The sequence below is a fragment of the Cyprinodon variegatus genome, unplaced genomic scaffold (genome assembly GCF_000732505.1).
Source record: "Cyprinodon variegatus isolate N-32 unplaced genomic scaffold, C_variegatus-1.0 Scaffold25, whole genome shotgun sequence".
NCBI lineage: Eukaryota > Metazoa > Chordata > Actinopteri > Cyprinodontiformes > Cyprinodontidae > Cyprinodon > Cyprinodon variegatus.
The window spans coordinates 1789954-1811830 of NW_015150478.1; the positions used below are offsets into that span (position 1 = coordinate 1789954).

At 37.9% G+C, this 21877-nt stretch overlaps 1 protein-coding gene across 1 annotated transcript; it reads right to left on the reverse strand.

The window, feature by feature from the left end:
* Window positions 1-2210: 2210 nt before the first annotated feature.
* On the reverse strand, window positions 2211-12152 carry LOC107097264 (T-box transcription factor TBX18-like). The gene is made up of 8 exons (XM_015394349.1): window positions 11676-12152; window positions 10578-10743; window positions 10045-10146; window positions 8691-8862; window positions 8312-8479; window positions 6576-6640; window positions 5228-5322; window positions 2211-3965 (listed from the first exon to the last, which is right to left on the reverse strand). The coding sequence occupies exons 1-8, from the start codon at window positions 11914-11916 to the stop codon at window positions 3424-3426; spliced, it is 1551 nt and encodes a 516-aa protein (XP_015249835.1). The 5' UTR covers window positions 11917-12152; the 3' UTR covers window positions 2211-3423.
* Between the last annotated feature and the right edge of the window lie 9725 nt (window positions 12153-21877).

Consider the following 21877-nt stretch of genomic DNA (forward strand, 5'->3'; position numbering starts at 1 on the left):
AGAACCACTCGGCCACTCACACCCTCCACCGGCGTGTCTGTGTGAACATATAGTGCTGTGTAAACAAGAGATGTTCCAGTAACTTTAAACTAACTTTACCTTTGCTTCAAATATGAGAAATGTTCTTTTTTAAAGGCAAGGAGCGGGAGGAAGATTGGACCTCTTATGTACATGTGTCTGTATGTATTTGCCATGTGGGTATTTTCAAGAGTGCTGTACAGATGGACCAGGCAGGGCTTCCGTCCACTGTCACTCAGGAACAACAAGCCAATCATTCCTGGATTCTAAAATAAGCTCTCCTCCCCCAGCCGTCGTGTCTCACCGCCTCACATGTGCTTCTCTCGTCAGCACCTCTCACCTTCAGAATGACAGGAGGCAACTGAGTCGGGACGAAATGGACGATAGCAGATAGCAAGCTTGAAAACTGGAAAGAACTGGAATGAAGTTGATCTGATTAAAGCTCTTTAAGCAAAACAAAAACTCTAGGTTCTTGCTGCCCTTACATCTCTTCCATTTTCTCCTTCCCTCCTTGCATCCTGTGCAATGTAGAGATCCTCTACTCAGGCTGGTAGATCTGGTGAAGGGACAACTATTAGTTGCACGCTCCACAAATATTGGCCTTTATGGAGGATAGATGGTTGTTAAAAAGACCAAAAAAGATGCAGGTTTGAAGCAATCTAAGTGGGAGACACACCTATACATGCTGAAATAAAGTAGGCCAAAGTTGAACATGCAAAACTTTATGTGCAGTTAAAAACTAATAATTATTGAACTTTATTGATTTCATACTGGAGGAATTTACCACTGCAATTGACCGATCCCTGTGGGGAGCTGTGGGCTGCCATTGTGCAGCCCCCGGGGAGCAGTGTGGAGTTAGGGGTCTTGCTCAAGGACCAAGAGTTCAGCTGTGGGGATCAAACCAGATACTTGCAACCTTGTCAGGGCAAAGCGCACTGCTTTAACCACGAGGCCAACACCACCGCAACTAGTTCTCCACCTCACATCAGTCAGAACCCACCATCCTTGGTGAGGCACAGTGGTGGCAGTGTAATGCTGTGGGGATTTTGTTCTTCCCCAAGGACAGGAAATGAGTTGAGGGTTGATTGGCTTAAATGCATTACAATTCAGTTAGAGGCTACATTTTGGCAGAGCAACAACCCTAGACATATAGCCAGAGCTACAATATAGTGGTAGAGATCAAAGTATATTTACTTTAAAATGGTCCATGCAAAGTCCTGATTTAAATGCATTTTAACTATTTGGTTTAAAAATGGATGTCCATAAATGCCCTTCACCCATATTGAATAAAGTTGAGCTGTCTTGCAAAAATAACAGTAAAATAAAAAAGATGTGCTTCAGAAGTAGTTGAAGCTGAAGAACGGACACATATGGACGCAACCTATGTTCTCTTTCCTTTGCTTTGATGTTATGCTTTTTCCCTTTTTTCCATTAATGCAATGAAAAAGGTTTTAATGATAGCATATGGCATACCCTATCCTATTTTCTAAATAATGCAGTTGTGAACCTCTATTTATTTTGGGCAGGGTTGTTTCAAAACCATTGAAGGGCTGCATAAATTGATGACCAGCATCCATTATCTGAAAGTTTATAACTATTTAATAGTTAAATCATGCTATTGGTAAAAGTTTAGGTTAACTTATACATATACATTTATTAATCCCAATTCTAATATTCTTATTAGAGTTTACATTAATATTCTTACGTAATGGGAGCAGTGGAGGTCCATGCAGGTTTCAACAGTCAAGTATGACTTTGTCAGTGCTTGCATGTGTGTGTGTGGGGAAATGGGGTGTCAATTCTCAGGGATCTACATGAACTCTGAGACGATAAGGTCACACACTCGCTGACAACTCCACCACCTGTTGCTACACACACAAATACACTATTCCACACTTTCCCACCCACATCAGCATTCGCCGCACACCCTCTCTCGTGTGAGTAGTAACTTCTTCATACTTTAAGGTATTAGTTTACATGGCCATTGCACAATAAAGATAATATGGATGTTTTTTCCCCTTCTTTTGCACATGTATGCTTTCTGATCTGCATTTTTCTGTTAAAGTACCTTCTCTAGTTGAAATATGAACATTGCTCCACATGGGCAATGATAGACATATGCAAGTATTACTGGTTTGAGTCAATAAAACAATATTAGTTGGTTGAAATAAGTTGATTCCGTGCAAAAAATATCACATTGACAGATATAGTTTTATTTTGACTGAAAAAGATCACAGAATTTGATGATGTCTTCAGGCGGTCATAGTGTGACTTCATCAAAAAACATTAGGGTCAAGTTAAGGGTGGGTTGACATACACCTGACCCAGTCTATAGCAGGTGCATTGTTTGTTTTTTAAGTGCAAAGGCTCAAACAGCCCTTTAAAAACACGTCTACCTTTCCATCCATCATACCTCTTGTTACACACAGATGAAGATGCTTCATAGACCTCCTGAGGAAAAGCTCTACAATTAAAGAGCTGAATGAAGTGATCGTCTGTTAGACCAGATGTAGGGTAAGTAAATTAATTCGTCAAGTTTCTCTTTACAAAAGTTCTGTCCAAAACAGGGAGATCTCAGTTGGTTTCTCATCAGCATGATCTCATTGCTCTAACATTTCTTCAGCTCCCAGATGTTGTATAGGAAAAAAGCTTTTTTGTGTGTTTTAGTCCAAGTGGTGACAGGTTCTGCCTGTAGTGCATATCGATGCAAACTCAGGCGTGCAATAATAAGTAGTGTTTTAACAGTTCCATCCAATAGAGAAAGGATCATAAAGGCAATGTAATAAGCTGTGAGACTATCACTGGGCCTTTTACACAGTGCTTGTTGCGAAAGAATAAAGACATAAATGAAAAGGTAGGAACACATATGTTACCAGATTAACAGATGCTTTTTTTAAGCCTCTTTCAGATCCTCAAGAAATGAAGATACAACATAGCCCCCGTCCCCATTTATTGGTCACAGTGATTTAATGCCTGCTTCAGAGACATGTTAGTGGCAGATAAACAGTCAGCCCGTCTTAATCTGCCTGCACTGCTTAAGTACTGTTTTCACCATGGCTGTGGTTAAGGTCTTCAGTTAATGTATTGGGGCTTCCTGTCAGGAAATTGAAGTGCTTGCTCTTAATCTCTGGACCACTTTGAGGCCCAACCATATGTAGTTCCAGTTAGGTCCGTGCCTTATAGACTCCTTCTTTAGTTGTGTTTCGTCAGTCACCATTAAGGCTGTACAAGTAAGTTAGAGGAACCATTCCCCAAATAAAACTTTGAGAAGTTCATATTTGATCTGTGCCTCTTATTCTGTCCAAAGGTCAGATACATGGGTACTCAATTTATGGAATACTCTTTATGGACTCTTCCACCCTTACTAGGGTGTAACCAGGTTTTCCTGAAAAGCCAGGGTTAAATTCATCCCATATGAGCAGTGACCTGTGATGCACCACCTCCTGGCTGGCTACTTGCCACTCCTAAAGTCCGGGTGTCAAACAGGAAGCCCTGCTGTCCTCCACTGAGCACACCGAGGCTGTCTGTTAAAGTCCCGCTGGGAGAGGAGCCATGAAAGGGACTCTGGTGACTGGCGGTGGCAGCAGTGGGGATCTTATCGGGGCTAGCGGCAAGACGTGGTGAAGAGGGGAATGTGTAGCCATACAGGCCGTAGGGGGGGCTGTGAAGGCGCAGCCCAGCGTAACCTTGTGGGGTATGATTGGATAGATAGCCGAGCTGAGCCGCAGGGAGAGTGAGGGAGCGGAATCCTTCACCTTCATAACCAGGCGGACCTCTGGGAGGGGGGAACGGCTCGGGTGAGTTGCTGTAGCAGTGGAGGGGGTGTGTGGACCGACTACAGCTGTAGTCTGGTGGGCTCAGAGGGCAAACCTGGAAAGGCGACGAGCACGGGGATGTGGAGAGCAGATGAGCTGATGTTCCAACACCTCCATGGGCTCCAGGGATTCCTAAAGAGCCAAAACGTTCATTAATGGACATAACTGGACAAATAACCTCTCAGTTAAAAAATGCCTCACAAAATAATTAAAATAATTAGTTCTTTTACATATTGTGATGATTCAACGAGTTTTGAATATATTCTATAGGGATTTTATGTGATTCACTGAACAACTTGTGAATAATTTTAAGGTGAAGGATGTTTTTACAAATGAAAATCTGTGTTTTTCATTTCTATTCAGCCTCCAGATGAGTCCTTATTTTATCAAACCCTTTTTAACTTCAATGCCAGTTAAAAAGTATGAGGAACATCTGCCAGCTTTGCACTCAAAGACAGAGTAGCTGAAACTCAGTCAGATTGGACCTACTTTTCAAATCTTTCTGCATGACATCTGCTGAATTTACGGTAGTTCTTTAGCTCTTTGACTGGACCATTTTAACACCCTGATATGCATTGATTTAAACCCATCTGATGTAGCTCTGGTAGTATTTTTAGTGTTGCTGTCCTGCTAGAAACGGGAACATCAACACAGTCTCACCCTTTTTAACACCTCAAACTGATTTCCATCGTCAGTGCATGGTACTGCCACCACCAGTTTCATGTTGTTGTTTTTTTGTCAGAGATGGCTTTCTTCTTGCTGCTCTTTCATCAATCAATCAATCAATCAATCAATCAATCAATCAATCAATCAATCAATCAATCAATCAATCAATCAATCAACTTTATTGCAGACTACAATTTACAATGCAATCTAGATTTCAGTTTCAGTAAATGACTAATTTGTGAAATTGACATCTAATTTTTCCAATTATTTCTATTTTCAAGATACATTGATTAAACATTGCTTTATAAGCTTTAAAGTCTTAACAACGTCCTTCCTGACCTGTCTTCTGTGTTCCTTGGTCTCAATGATGCTGTGTGTTCACTAATGTTACCTAACATACCTCTGAAGCCTTCACAGGACATGTTGAATTCACAAATTACAACCCTTGGTTGGGCTTTAATTTATTGAGAGGTATAAACATAAGGAATGCAGGCTAGACTTTCCAGCTCTGTTTTAACAAAAAATAACAAACAAAAAAAACTAAAAACTAAAAAAAAAAAGTTAATTTTCATCAACTTCACAATCGTGTCTTACTTTTCCTGGAGGCATAGAGCTCCAAAAAAAAATCTTGAAGCTTCTAATGAGATGTGGAACATTACAGGGGCTTTGGCTACATGTGTAAACTCTATAATCATCCTTTAGTTGAGCGTGTTGTCTGGTGTCGTTACCTTGCTTGGCCATCCCAGGAATGTCCTCGAACGTGAGCGTTCTCAGAGATGGACGCCAGAATGCGTAGGACTCCACCAAAGCCTCTAAACCCATCCTGTAACGCAAAAAAACGAATTCTTTGACTTAAACACATCAGGGTATGTCTTCCGCCCTCGTTCCCAAAGCCTCTGTAGGTCATGCTACATGCCAACCACCTGGCGGCCATCTTAGTCGCCTGTGGGGCCTCCCTTGGCATCTCCATGGAGACGATAGGTAATGAGGAACATAAACGCCACATTGCGATTGGCTGCTGCCTGCCGGGTGCTTGGAGGTAATTGCTTTCACACGGCTTTTACGGGCAAATCAAGACGAAGGAGCAGGAAGCCGCAGCAGCGATTTATGAGGTGGGACTCCCCTTCCCCCTTCAATCTGAGACTCCCTCCCTCCTCTAGGTGGGGCAGAGGGTTGCTGTGGTGGTGTAATGCGAGTGGTCTGTTACCGCTCGTTAGCATGAGGATAAAAGTCCCCCCCCCACCCATCCCGCCCGCCCCACACGGGGTTGTAGCCTCAGTGATAATTTAGACAAGCTGCCCTGAGCAGTTCTGGGAGCTCCAAAACAGCCCATCATAGCTGAAGTTTATTTAGCAAACTGCTTAAGTCTTCCTGTAATATTTAAGGGGAGGTTTTTTTTCCACCTTCCTGACTTCAGCTTTTATAGGGTCAGCCGCCAAGGTCTCTGGGTTATCCAGCTCGCTGTTCTCTACCTTCCACCCTCTCCAACTTTCGGTCTCACACATTGCCTCTCCTTTTCCTTCTCCTCCTCTCTAATGATTTCTGCAAGTCCTCCTGGGAGTGGCTGTTTGGAGACTGCTGGAGTTTTACTGCCGTGTTGTTTTAATGCACTGTTTATATATGTTTAGAAAATGTGTTTATTCAGATTTTCCTCAGGACACTCTGGAGTTTTATTATTTTTGCGTTGAGGTCAACTGGAATCTGATGCTCCATTAAGTTTTGCAGTTAAAAGTTGCTTTTTCCTGTTGGACACATGCTCCCATCTTTTTTAAAGAGACAGTTAAAAGAGCCTTTCCTTCAGCGTGCATATTTCAATAACAACGCATATTATAAATGTGGTACAGCTTTGTTTTTTTTTTTTACCATAATTTAAATCTTATTAATCTAAACTATTAAGAATTCAGTGTTTGAAGTAAAAAGATTGACATATGCAGAGCTTTTCTTTCCATGAAATCAGAATTAAATAAGAGGAAAAAAACCCAAGAAAGCCAAAACAGAAGGCAGTCATGCATATCATAGAACCCCCTCCTAATGGACTAAATAGTGTGCAAATCTCTGGGGTTAAAGTAAACTCACCGGTTTCTGCCAGAGTCTCTGAAGCCTTTGGCAAATGGGTTTCTGTCAATTTTCAGCCTTGTAATCTGAAAAAACAAAACAAAACAAATTATTTCCCTGAAGATCTGTCCACCATAATATAAACTGTATAATGAAAGTTTTCTTTTAAACAACTAAAATTACTTATCTCTCTGCAATCACTCAGTCAGCTCTGAAAATAAATACATTTTTGCTTCTAAGAGGTTTTTTTTTTTAGTTCTGATTCTGCATGGAGCTCTGAAGCGGCTTCTCAGACTGTGGGTGGTGTTTAAGGTCCAACTCTTTGACCCTCATCAGAAGAGACTTTTATAGGCGTCGTCACCATGTTCTGACTTCAGCCGTAGTGCATTTGGAGCTGACCGACTTTGGCTAACCCTCAGACTTTAAAGCTTTGCATTCCCCCATTTTAAACGTTCTCTTTACTGGACAGTTTCTAGAAAACTGTGCTGTACAGCCAGTCCAGTAATACAAAATATAATGTTTAAACACATTCAGAACACATCATGTATTTTAACCAACAGCGAAGAAGGGATTTATCTTCACATTTAATAATTACAGGTTAATTGAGACACACTTTTACATCATTCCGTTCCAACTTTTCAAATTCAATTTAACATTCCAGAAAGTGGAGTTTACACCAGCTGCCCCTCCTACACCTGTTGCCGCACATTGCAGGTCAGCTGGTGGGAAGGGGCTTCTATGTCTCTTTCTCTTGCAGAAAAGAAACGTGGCTTTTTACTTAGACGGTCAATTATCACTCTTCTTTAGCCAACAGAGATTTAAAACTACAGCTGACGGGTTTAAAGAAAGCATTTTACAACAACCCAAACTGCAAACGTTCACACAAACCTTTCATACTCTCACTGTGTGTTATCTCAGACCAACAATATATCTGTTGCTACACTTAGGCTTCGGTTGGCAGAGGCATCTAGTCGTATTAAAGCTGCAACTCCAGCAGCAGGCGAGCAAAACGCGGGGTTCTGCTTCAGGCTGTCATTTATGTGACGGCATCAAAGGCGGTATGTTTCTTTCCTCTCCCAGGCCAACTTGTTATTTGGAGCTGAACCTAGCAGTCTCCCAATCAGCTGATAAATCAGAATGATAAGGCACGGAGCCTCCACCAACACTGATAAACTTAACAACGGTTCTTTGTGAAAGTTTAGATGGTCCATATCTTCAGAGTTTTACACGAATGCAGCCGTTTCTAAAACCAGCTATAACAGGAGGTCTGTCTAGCAGGCCGTTAGAGTTCAACAACTTTGTCCGCTGAAAAGTCTGACCTATCCCTTTAAACAGCCAGTATGAGCTAGGAAGCACACTTAGAGTTGTAGTACTCTGTGCTTTCTTGAGAAGCATGACTAACTTTAATGGAAGTTTATTTCATATTTTTGTTTAAGTTTTTATATTAAAAAGGCAATAAATAAATGTTAAAGACAACATAATAGTAAGAGAAGTTATCTATATGTTATTTTAATGACTTAAATGATGATTCTCATAAAGTTAGAGCCTCTTACATCTCATTTTTGTCATCAAAAGTTGCTAAAGTATCATAAAGTTTGCAGGTATAGATCTATGTCAGATCACTGGTGTGGTAAAATTAAATGAAAATGCATTTTTAGGGTTACCCAGTTATTATGAGTTCCTGAATCACTTCCCGTCAGCAATGCATAATTATAAAAGCTAGCTGTGCTGGATTCGATGTAATCGGTTTGTTCTACCTGTTGGTTTTGATAGGCTGTCACAGTCGTGAAGACGGTCTCGGGAAAGGCGAAGGTCCGAGTTCCCTCCCCCACAGGGACGGCTCTAACTGGAGATAGCTCCTCTCCAAACTCCTTGTGGATGACATGGACCCGTGGCTGGTACTTGTGCATGGAGTGCAGAATGATCTGAGCAAAGAGGGGGGAAAGAAAGTTACACGCCAGGAATGTTATCATGCCAAAAGCACTAAAGTAAGAATAATAAAGGATGATATAATGGAAAATAATAATAATAATAATTTCTCGTTTTTATAACAAACAGTCTCAGATGAAGGTATACTGAAAACTATAAATTAATATGCATAAATGGAATAGTTGAAAAAATGAAACAGTCTCGTACATGTCCCTGGTCGTCCAGCTCGTTATTGGTCAGTTTGAGTTTGTCAAAGCTGACGACTTGACGCATCCAAGTTTCTCCAGAAGCCGGAGAGTCCGGGTGGATGTAAACTCTCGGGGGAACCGGGGAGTCCGCGTTCCCTGCTACCATCCACTTGGAGCTGTGATACACATACCTTCACAATCCAAACACATAGACACACATTTTAATCAAGACCTCCATTTTTCTGAGCTTTTTCCATCATATGTTACAAAATACACCTGTATGTTACTAAGGAAAAAATTAATAAATGCCGCTTAGAATCTAATAAATATTAAATTTTTGCAAGCATATATTAAAGCAGGAAATTTCCTTTGCAGTTTTTTAACAATATGTATGCTAATGATTTCTTATTAAAATCAAAACTTATAAAGGAAAGCTGAAAAGATATAGCTTAAGTACTGCATAATGACCAGAGACTTGCTTTATTGTCAGTCTTGTACAGTGTTGCAAACTTTAGATAGAACACCAACTTAACACTGCTTTTCTACCTTAGTGTTTTTCTCTTAGGTCATTATTCAAGTAATATATTTCACTATTTTAATTATAAATTTAAACAAAGAGTAGAGCCACACCTACTTTAATTCTTAGATGCATTAAGTACTCTGATACCAACTGGGGATAATAAGAGCTAGAATTAATAGGTAAACTCATATTTGGTATTTTTTGGTTAAACTGAATTAAACTGAATTTAATTACACCAAAATAAATAATGCAAATTGATAATCAAATGCTTAATATTAAGTGGGGAAGAACACTGACTTGAAGACTATTCTGGACTCTTTAAGGAAAGGAAAATAAAAGATAAAATGAGGATAAAATATGCACATTCGTGCAGAAAAGTCTGAATATCTTGGGCACAACAGCCTTCTTAGAAACATTTCTTCCAAGATTTCACTCATCACTCCAGCACGCAGCTAAAAGCGTATTCACACATAAACGGCTTGTGAAAGTGTGGAATGGCAGGGCCTGTAGCACGCAAAGCCTTGGCTCTGCGCTGACTCTGCTGCATGAGGACTTTTGTTGGTTTGACCCTCCGGGTTAGGGAGGTGAGGCGTCCAAAAGGCCCTTTATTCCAAACGGGACGTCAAAACCACCGTGACAAAAAACCTGCTGCCAAGCGCCATTTGTAGAGAAGCAGAAGGGAAAAGCTGGACCTGCACAGCTGAACAATCTTTGATTTGTCCCCGCAATGCTTTTTACAGGGAGTCTAAATTAAACCCACTTATCTATAACAGTCCCAATTACAGGGTCAGATTAAAGGCATGATTTAGGGGCCACGTGGGCACGCAAGGTAACGCATTGCATTGGTTATTACCTGTATCGTTTATTATCCACGGGGATTATGTCCATTGCAATGTAATACTGCTGATGGGGGTCCAGGCCTGTAATCTTTACGCGCATTGCAGGGAACATCCGCCTGGAAGAAAAAATAAAACATAATCAGTTTCCAGATAATAGTTATCCTCCTATAATACTAATGAAAAAAATAATAATATTATTGATAAAAATAATGTTTACATTTTGTACGTTTTCACCTCCTTGCCTACTGCTAATTTAAATGTTCTGGGCCCTCTTTAAGATGAAATTTTAAATCTATATTATTTCCTGAATAAATGAAGGAATAAAATCATAAAGTATTTTCCTTTTGATTTATATTGTTTAAAAAAAACCGAATAATTATGTGTTCATGGTCCTATTTTACTGTCTTATTGCCATTGTTTAATAACTTCTAATAATAACATATTTTTAAATTTATTTATCCTGCTATTAATTATACTAAAATATGACTTTTTTGTTTATTTTAATTTAGCTTATTGGGGGAAACCCCAAAGAGAGCTCTCCTCTTACCGTCCAGCCTTGGTGATGATCATCTCGGTGCCGATCTCGTGGAACCGCTTCCACAGATCTGATCCCTGCAGCTCCACGCGAGTTTCCTCCCCGCTCCCGGCTCCGGGGGCCCCGCACACTGCAGCTGCGGGCTGCGGGCTCTCCAGTAGCGCGTCCTCGCTCTCCGCTGCACCGTGACAAGAATTATCACGATTTGGTTGATTAAAATCACGCACTTAAGTCAGCCATTATTCACTTAAAACATAAAAGCACACGATTTAAAACATGGGAAGGTTTATTCTGCTTCCTTATAATTTATAGTAGTAGTTTGTAATTGTAATAGGCCTGCATGTTGTCAGAATTAAAGCGAGGGAAAGATGTTTATTTTACTGCATGCTGGAAAAAAAGCAATAGCATAATATAATATAATATAATATAATATAATATAATATAATATAATATAATATAATATAATATAATATAATATAATATAATATAATATAATNTAATATAATATAATATAATATAATATAATATAATATAATATAATATAATATAATATAATATAATATAATATAATATAATATAATATAAATTGCATTTTGTTATTCTATGGCTTTATTTGTATTTTTAGGCCAATCTCCTTATTTATTCCTGATATTATTTGGGTTAAACGCCGGGTTCTCTAAGTGGTGCTAATTGAACTTAAGTAGTTTAGACATTGTCTCAATAAGAAGCCAAACATTCCTCTGCCAAGTCCATGTTAACTTCGCTGTGCATTTAAATTCCAGTTTCTGCTTCCTGCAGGCCTGCACTATTCTTTCCATTGCATTGTCCAGCCTTTATACCCTGGTAATTGGCGTGTTTATGATAGCTGCATATCCCATAAATGCTGTCATATTAGTCACACACAAAGGATTCCTAATTAGTAGACCAAGCTGGTTAGAATTTTGTCATATATTCGAGTTTGACACGTTGCATGCGTCTCTGCCTTTATATCTATGGTGACGATTATTTCCCCCTTAACAAAGTCTGCATCTCTATCCCCTATGGCTAAATAATAATTTTAGAAATTGGCTATAATTATTAAAATTATTATTGGTATTATTGATTGCTTACGGGATCCGTCGCTTGTGCATCCAGCCTCGCTGCCCCGGTCGCTGCTACAGGCTCTGTTGCCTCTCAGCGCAGGACTCCCGGTTAAAACTGAAACATCATTTTCACCCTCATAGCCCCCGGGGGAAACCGCGGCATCGTCTTCGCTCGTCCTGCGTCGCTTTTCAGCTCCGATCAGCGCCTCTACGGAGAAGGCGTGCGCCTTGACGCTCAGCGCGCACGGAGACCTCCGCTTCTCAGCCATTCCTTTCCTTCTCAGCGGGGAGAGGCACAGATTGCGCGGCGATCTTCCAGGGAGGAGAAAAAGTTCAAACTCACAGTCAGTCAGAGCGAAGCATCTACGGGTGAGGGACAGATTTCCGTTTTGGTACCGAGAGGGAGCCGAGCTCTGACAGCGTCTCCGTTATCCGTACAGGTTCAGCGCTGACTTTTTGGAAAGTGTCAACAACCGAGCTTAGAGGGGCTCCAGAGCGAGGGAGCTGTCAATCCAGCCGCAGGCCGACCAATCACAAGCGATCACGGCCCCCAGGAACCTTTCTGCTGTCCCGCCCGCTGTGGGGGCCGCTCGTGCCGCCTTTTGTGGTCAAATCATGATCAGAGCCGGTAAATGAATCATGTCCTCAGGCCGAAGGGATCTACAAGAGCTTCCCTCTGAGGCATTGAGCGCATTTTCACACCCGACATGCTTTGCATATCTGTTCATTAGGCTTCCTGCAGCACTGTGCTCACATGCGAACTGCAACCGCATCAGAAACATATGCCTTCATGCAGTCCAGACGAGGAGATTAAATATATTTAATTACATGTGAACAGTTCAAAAAGTGGCAAATATTCAGTTTTAACAGAGGAAAAGAATACATTTAGAACTATTAATCCCAGTTATAGGAACTGTTACAAAATAATATATGTATTATGAGCTATGAGCGTCACCTTGTTAATTAAGTAAAAACGTAAGAGGAAAAATGGACTGCAATATAAAAAAAAACCGCTGTGTGACCTAATACATATAGACCAATCAATGTAAACGCAAAATAACATATCAGCTTCAATAAAACAAATCTGGATAAGAGTATCAGGAATATTTCCATTAAATACATGTTTTATATTATTATTATTATTATTATTATTATTATTATTATTATTATTATTATTATTATTATTATTATTATTATTATTATTATTATTATTATTATGTCGGAAGCAGTCATCATACCTCTTGCCCAATGAGTGAAGAACGTTAACCCCCTGACCCCACCTTTCCTCTGGATAAATCTATTAATAATAATCACAGTAACTAACATAAATAAACAGATGTAACAGGTTGTAGGGCTTACTTTCTATGCACTATAACAAGAATGTTTAAATGTGTTCATTTTAGCTGATTAAAACTTTTTAAATGCATAAAAAAAATCACTTAGTCAGTGTAGGTCGCTAAAATTTGGGTTAAATTTTTTGTTCAGCTATTCTTCTCATTCTTGATGTCCATCAGGCAGAAATAGATATACTGAAAAAGTTTAAACGTAAGCGGAAGGAATATTTTACTTTAGAAAACGAAATAAGAAACAAACAAATAAATAAATAAATTAATTAATAAAAACGTTGGGGAAAAATGTGGAGAAAGTTTTGTGTTTGATTCCAGCTTTTTAGTCTTTTGGTGACCATGCTATGGAGTTAAATTTCCAATTAAACATGCTGCTCAGAGAAATCGTTAAGTCCTAAAGCTAAATAAATCAAGTAAGATTGTTTTCCAGCACAACTCAGATCTGTAAATCATCTTCCAAATAAAAGCAAATTTAAAAAATGGTGTTTTGGGCCTACTTACTTATTTGGTTATTTAAGCAGTAGTCTCACATAATAATACCAGAATCTACGGAAAAGAAAATATTGTTACAGAAATCTAATTTGTTTAAATCCAACTGCTTGTGTACTGCGACTTTAAAATGTTACAAACACACTTGTTGAAAATCTAAAGATTTTATTCCAAATAACTACATATTTAGCTGCGACCTAAATTTGATTTTAGATCATATAAAATTAGAACTTAGAGTAATTCACCAAATGAAATGTGTTTTCTTTATGAGCTCCAGGTTTTCTCCTTCCTTTTCCACGGAATCCCCTCTTTATGAGCGATGGATGGTGTGCGTGAAAGCTGTGGGATATGAAGACAGTAAAAAGAAGTCGCGCGGACTGGCCCGCGTGGGTTGCCATGCACGTGCGTATTTTCCCAACGAGAACCTGCAGATTCTCTCCTAACTGATCACAGAGCAGCTTGTTTCTCTCAGAGGCCGCTGATCAACCTGTTAACTTGTTACAGCCTCCTTAAACTCGGAGAGATTATGGAATTTAAAAATCGAAAATATAATTCACACCAGGATTGAGCTACATTTTTTTCCTTTGGATTCGGACTGCTAAAACCCCCATAAAGCTCCATCCTTCCCTTCAGTTCACCCGTTGAGTTCTTGTTTAAATAAACAACACGTCCTCAGCGTTTATTGGCATAAATTAGGACTAAATAAGTAAAGACGTCTATGGAGAAGCGCAGTGCACATAATCCAAGGGGATTATCTTGCTTTCAGTCCTAAGGAGCATCAGAAAAAAATACAAAAAACAACTCTTAAAAAAAAAAAAAAACTTTAAAAGATGTTTATGATTTAACAGAATCCGATATTAAATTAAATCGCTTGCACATTTTTTCTTTATCCATATATATTTTGCATTTTACTAAAGGGTGAAGAGAAATAGGCCTATCCGAGGAGAACATTACCTACTGTAGAGATAATAGCCTCCAAATTTTAGAGGTGCTTTATATTGAACAATGCAAAGTGTTTATTATTGGGGGTCGGTCTTTAAACAATTGTGGAAAAAAAAAAAAAAATCAGATTAGAATCAGACTCAGATCGAAAATAACACGAATTAAATACAGCCCATACATAAGAACCAATTATATATTTCATTTACCTACAATGCAAAAACAGTCTACAAATAAGTCAACATTTCTTAAATTAAGTGTATTTACTCTTAATTTGAGTAGGTAAATAAGATGATTTGCCAAAGGAATTATTTTTTTTTTTTACTCTTAAAATAAGATAATTAGATAATATGCACTTGAAATAAGACAATGTAGTTTTTTTTCTTATTTTAAATATAAATTGTCTTGTTCCATTGGCATTGGCAAAGTATCTCACTTACCTCCTCAATTCAAGAACAAATGCACTATAAGAAACAATGGCTTATCTAGATTTTGATTTTTTTCTAGTGTATTATTTTATTTTGAAAGTAGTTATAGTTTAAAAATAAAATATTTGATGTTAACTATTTGTTGAAATTGTAAAAAATAGGCCTTTTGAAAAAATATATTACAAAACAACTTCAGAACCGTCGGTTCATAGGTTAGAGGTTCAGGTTCATTAGAATTAGTGCTCTTTACCACATTCTTTCCCCTACTACACAACAATGTGTTCCAGTTCTATTAAAAAATATAACCCTTTATTGATTTAATATTTTGACTCATTAAAAACCAAACATATGAACTCGACTGTTCTCTGTGGGGCACCACACAATGAGAATAATAAGAGGATTGGTTCAGCCACATCCTATGATAACATAACCAAACTCATCCACTACATAAAAAAGGGGTCGTTAATGTTGCTAAAATAAAATATAAAAAAGAAAACAATATTAATAGGCTTCTGAACCCACATGTAATGATTTATTCTCGAAGTTTTAGGTCAGGAGGCTTATTTTAAAGCTGTTTTTGCCCATGTTTCTTTTTCATCCTTTAAGTCTACATAGCTTTGTTTAAACAAATACAAACATAATGCAAATCATTTGAAAAATGTATGTGAAGGATGTTGCAAAAATTGGCGTAAAAACTTGAAAAGGTGCAAAAATTTTAAACAGCTAAAACATAGATCACAACTATAATACATACAAAACATAATAGGCCTTTAGACATAATTATAAACAACTGATATTTGATTGCTCCAAATATGATGAAAGTCTCTTAAACTCTATTCAGGCTACTTATGTGTAGGATTGATTAGGAGACCTGGATTATATAATTCAACAGAATATGCTACTATTTCAAAGCATTTTAAAATTGTGATATTTTCCTCTTCGCTGTTACTTTATATTTATCTCAGTTTTCAGGTCTCTCTCTAAATGGTGCCCCTTTTTTTTTTGTTTGTTAAGTTTTTTGTTTTTTTTGTTCTTTTTTACTGACTGTCATCAGTTGCGTCATACTAAGAGCAAAAAACCTCTATATTAAAGCTCTTATTGCCATTTTGTATTAAAAGTTTAGACCTTAATTTAGAAATCAGTCAAAAATACTCCTTCATTAGTGATATGGTTATGTCATAAAAACAGATAATTTATCCTGATTTATTTGGTTCAGTTGTTAATTTTCTTAATAGCAGGTGCTTCCTGGCCTCGTGACGTTTACAAAGACTTAGCCAATCAGAGAAGGCTACGTCTGCATGTGTGTTGAAACAAACTGAAATGTTTTGTCAGTCCGGATCAGTAACCTAAGGCATACTGAATAGGCTGTTTATTAAAAACCTTTGACATAATTACCTGGGAGCTTTGAAGAGGGAATTTGAGCAGCCTACAAGTGGCTGGGCAGGGGAGTCTGGGTAATACATTGTTAACAGTTATTTAGCGCGTGCTAATGGGCACGTGGAGCACTGCCACGACTTTAATTGCGGAAGTGTCATTAGGAGTAGGTGTGTGTGAGTGGGGGACACTATACAGTAATGGCTCACAGAGTGTTTGGCAGTTTTTGGAAAGTAAAACTGTCCTCATACTGTTTTACCGAGGAGAGGTTGGGTTAATACAGCTAAGGTGTTAAAGACCTGAACTTTGCAATGATTATCTGTGCTGTTTTCCATATCCAGCTATCCAACTTCCTTTACTCTATAGAACAGGGGCGGATTTAGGAAATTTGGGGCTCTAAGCAAAGACAGGCAGGGGGCCTTCTGAATTGAGAAGACAGCACATAAAACAGACCCATTATACAGATACAGGAATTTTAATAGACATACATTATTTGTTCTATATTTTGACCCTCTCTTCTTGTTTTTTCTTGTTGTTTTCCTCTATATGTTTTGTACTATATATATATATCTATATTTTTCATGCTGTCTCAAAAGGGATGAAAGATTTTTTCCGAGCACTAAACTCACTTAGCCGACTGCTCCTTCCTGTGTTTCCTAAAAGGCAATGGCAAACTAAATAAAGTCCTTCTTTTCACTGTAGGCAAGCCATCTGCTTATCTGTTCTCCATTTTTCATTTAGATGAAATAATAGCTGCATGAATCATGACAGCAGACAAGATAGAGGAGAGCAGGAGGCGGGGTTACCAATCTACTCACTCTGGAGAGCAGTGTTCGCTGCTTTTATGTTGTCGCCAAAATCTCCGGTAGCAAAAAAAGTCGCTAGATTTGGCACTAGGAACGTTTCTGAAATATATGCTAGAGGGGTCTGAAAAGTCACTAATTATGGTGACAAAAGCGCTAAGTTGGCAACACTGCCCTTAGCATAATTTAATTTCAAATGGTTTGCCTGTTTGGACCTTTCTAAACATGTATATCAAATTGACTGATCCAATGTGGTGGACACTGAAGGGGGGGGGATTGTGCTGAGACACACTTAAGCATTCTGATGGCAAAGGATTTTTATCAAAACCTATTAATGTGCACAAATAAGGAATAGTTGTATTAACCATACATGTAAACAGAGTTTTATGGGGCCCCCAGGAACTTGGGGCCCTAGGCTACTGCCTAGTATTGCCTAATGGTAAATCCCCCCCCTGTGTCCAGGAGACCTGAAATTCTCAGTAAATCCCTGCACAATATCTGGCTCACAGTGAAATCCTACTTTCACCACAAGTCACTATAAATCTGGGGTGTGTATCCAAAATCCTTGAGTGTAGAGAATAAAATCGTTTCTTATTATCCTTTGCAAAAGGGTTCAAAATCTCCAGACTGGATGGAGAGTGGGTTTTAATATTAGGGTGGGTTTAGGTTTTGTTAGGATTATTTTTATTGAAGTGTGAGTGTGTTAAACCCTAACAATGACTGCCTGTTACGTGTCAAAACTAACGTTTACCCAACTAGTTTATCTAATTAGGACAGTTATTCTGTCAGGATTTATAGTTATGATGTTCATGATGTACATATAAGAGATTTGGGAATGAAATGAAGGCACAGACAGAGTTGATCTTTCTTAACAGCGAGTTCTCTGAGCTTTTATCAGGGACACTGTGTTATAGTTTGATATGGCTGGAGCCATGGATGTCTCCTCATTCACAAACATCTATGATGTAATGATGTGATGATGTGGCATACTGGAGTTGTATAAAATGCTTCTTTGACTGTGATTCAGGGTCGACTTTAACGGGAAGAGAGCCCGGTTGGTAAGCGCTGCCATCTGTAATTCTAAACCACGTATTTTATCTAAACAATATACAAGTTTAGTATCATTGTCTGTCACTCCAGCCTCAAAGTAACATATTTTCTTGTATGTGTTCCTGTATTTAGCTCCATCCATTTCCCCTTTTTCTTTTTCTTGTTCTTTTTTACTGAGGTATCTTTTTTTTTTTTTTTTTTTTACCAGTTCTGCATTTAGACTAACTGGACTCTAACTTCAACTTACAACTAGGACCCTGTTTACTTGAACATGTAAAAAGAAAAAAAAGAAAACAAAAAGTAGTGCGGTTAATAAAAACATGAATGAGTATTCAGTACAATCCACTTTTCTTGCTTACTGTATGGAACTCTGGGTGAACATAGACTGGAAATCTTTATGTATATTAGAAAAAAAAGAGGTCAGAGTGAGGGATCACACCTGTATTTAAAAAAAAAAGATTTAAGTAATTTAATACTTAATACCATTCAAGACACCATTATTTCTGTTCAGGCAAAAATATATGATTTTTAGGCAATATCGAAAAAAGTTTGTTGACAGGAATGTATATATGAGAACTGGATAAAAATATATTACATACAACTTTCGAATTTCTACAAGAAAGGGGACTTTGTATTTCAGGTTTTGAGGAAGATCTGTCGAATAATTAGCATTATTAATGTATTATATTTTGATGTAAATAAAGTTATATTATTTTATAGACATTTATAAAACAAAAGATTTTTTCACAGATATATAGCTAAAGATTCTGAAGTTCTTTGCATATTCCCTGTTATATGACATCTAATATTGATTTTAAATTTCCAAAACAATTTTGACTTTTTATTTATACCACAGATTTGAAACCACCTAATTTTGACATGTTGATACACTTTTTTTTTTTTAAACCATATGTTCAGTTAACCTCCACATGGCCACAGCAGGCTGAGCAGATGGAGAAGAACTTTGGAATAAGGAAGTTTGTGCTCAAATCTCATCAGATTTTGCACCACATTATAACTATTTATTGTGTTTCTGTGAATAAACTCTGATCGGGCAGAAGAGCCAAATTGAACTTAGATTAAAAGTACAATGCAGATATTTTACCCCACCATTGTTTTGATAAGTTTGGAAGCTTGCTTGTACAAATACCATTGTGGCAGGACTTTACTGCTGCATGGGAAAGAGTCTACTTCTACTTCCATGAATGGATCAGTTCAATAAATGCAACTTGCTTTTCACTTCTGTGTGATGGCAAACTCCCTTTCTAGCATATTACTGCCACCTAAAGGGCTGGTAGTTAGATGCTTGAAGACAGTAAGTGTCTTGAAAGCTTTCTGTGAGGAAATGTGACCAAAATTGATTGGATCCACAATTTGAAAATTGCATTTGGTAAAACTGCAATTAAATTACAAATAAAATTAATAGCCCTGCCATAATTCTTACAGTTTTAGGTCACATTTTGTATAACTTTACTCCTCTTTACAAATGTATGCTACCTTTTGTTAATCTATCTCATAAGATCCCAATACAATTTAGTAAAGTTTGGGTTTTTTTTAGCAAAGAAAAAAAAAAGTAATTAGGGTACTTGTAAAGTATGCCTACAGTCTCTCATCAGCCTTAATAAATGTTATGCTTGAAATGTGGTATTAAATGACTTGCATGCTTAGAAGTGATTTATTAATGACATTTATTTACTTGTTTTAATTAGCATAGGTCTGCTCATAACTCTGTATTTATTCTCCCCAATGCATTTCAAGGTCAACTTGTACTCCAGCTATAGTTGTTTTGTAACAGTTATTGTTATTTATTTCTTATATTATGTGCAAATGGTGGTGACAGTGATTTTTTTTTTAAGCATATGCACTGATCGATGGCACTTTTTTAAATTTCGTTGTTCTTTTGACAATGACAATAAAGATAAATTGAATTGAAATTGTAAGCTAGACAAACCGCTTGGCGTGGTTCATTTCAGTTCCAGTGTGAAACTGCTGGATCAGTACTGGTTTCTAGCCCTTACAGCTCAATGATGGCCAGACCCAAGCATCTTCCACACCATTAGTCTTACACTACCAAAACTAAAGAGCACTTAGCAAGAGTCTGTCATTGACTGTAAATAAGAATCCCAATGTACAGGCCAGAAATGGATGTCTAGACAGGATAACATGAGCTGGACAGAAAGCTGATTTATGAGAGGAACAGCAGACAGGTCCAGTGTTTTACAGTGTAGGGAGAAATACGCAGAAGCAAAGACGCAGACTTCGAAATAGAAGTTACGATGTGTTGACTTGGCTTTCTGTTCCTCACATCCTAATTCAAGCAGAGATAATGTAAAATCATTCTTACTGGCTGGATCTCTGTTTTCTTATTTTTTTTCTCCCTCAGCGTAGTAGTTATTTTCCACCTTAAAAAAAAACTTGTTAAGGTAGTCGAGGCATGCAGTCCAAATCATTTCTCCCGGAACCCAAAACATTAGAATTCAGTCTTTGGCAGACAGAGAAATTATTTTATTTATATATGTATTACTTTTTTCAGTTTCCAAAACTCAGCTAACATCATCATGGGTATAAATGTTGCACTATATGCATGTTATCTTGCCACAGATAACCTTGAATTACATCATAAACAGACATTTACCTTAGGTCAGTGACATATTTTCTTGTTTATTATATCTTTATTCTTTCACACCCATGGATAAAGAAATAGTCACAGGCTACTAATTAGATTCCCCTTAACATTCTAAATATAAAATATATATTTTTTTCTTTTAAGAAAAATTTAGGCTTAAAATTTTGCTTTTTTATTAAGCTTATAGTTAGTTCTGCTTCACTCTATCTCTATTCTAAGATTCTGCAGGATTTCCTAGTTTACTTTTCTGTTCTCTCTACTTTTTTACATCAAAATGACAATCTGGTCCGTTCCTGTTTGGTAGCGGCACCATCCTGGAGAGATATATCAGCTGGGCTGCTGCCATCAATGCCATAAATTATAGAGGATAGAATTGTGCCTCTTTTCAGTGCTTGGTCCTGTTTTTCTCCTGGATGTAACTGTTGGCCCAACTTTAAATTTGACTTTCTTCAGGTGCTCCCTTTCATCCCTTTGGGGTGAAGGCTGGACTAGAGCTCGTCAACTTAACTATTTCTTTCTCAGACAGAGCCAACTGTGGAGCTAGTTTACAGTTATATTTTCAAACAAAAGGTATTTATAGATCAGTGCTTCTAAATTCATTTTGAATGTCTGCTTCTGTCTCCTTGAAGCCCAGTCTCACCTCAGCAGATGGCTGTTCACACTTAGCCTGGTTCTGCTGATTTCTTACAGTTAAAAGGGAGTTTTTCTTCCCACTATTGCTGCATGCATGCTTGGTGTGAGGGGTCGCTGTAGAGCCAGTGAGTTGATGCAATCAGCTTTTTCCTAAAATAGAAAACTATGACCTGATCTGACTGTAGGATCTAGTTGAATTGTCTCTGTAAAGTACCTTAATTAGACATGTGTTTTAAATTTGTTCTAGTAGGTAAGGTTCATTTATATAGAACCCTTTCTCAGACAAGTGTCACAAAGTGCTGTACAATATAAGGCATAAAAGACAAAGCAGCACCGTATAAGATATATTTAGGCAAAATAAATGCAATTATAGCATGAGGCATAAAAGTATTTTATAGAATAAGTATTGAACTTATTCTATATTCATATAGGTGTTGAAAGGGATGCTCATTTTGGTCCATCCATCCATCCATCCATCCATCCATCCATCCATCCATCCATCCATCCATCCATCCATCCATCCATCCATCCATCCATCCATC

Excerpts from the sequence above, each read along its gene's own strand:
- LOC107097264 (XM_015394349.1), bottom strand. The coding sequence starts at position 11,916 with ATGGCTGAGAAGCGGAGGTCTCCGTGCGCGCTGAGCGTCAAGGCGCAC. Across the intron at positions 10,147-10,577 it reads ATCATCACCAAGGCTGGACG|GCGGATGTTCCCTGCAATGC; the intron begins GTAAGAGGAGAG and ends TTTTTCTTCCAG. Across the intron at positions 6,641-8,311 it reads CAGCCTATCAAAACCAACAG|ATTACAAGGCTGAAAATTGA; the intron begins GTAGAACAAACC and ends TTGTTTTTTCAG.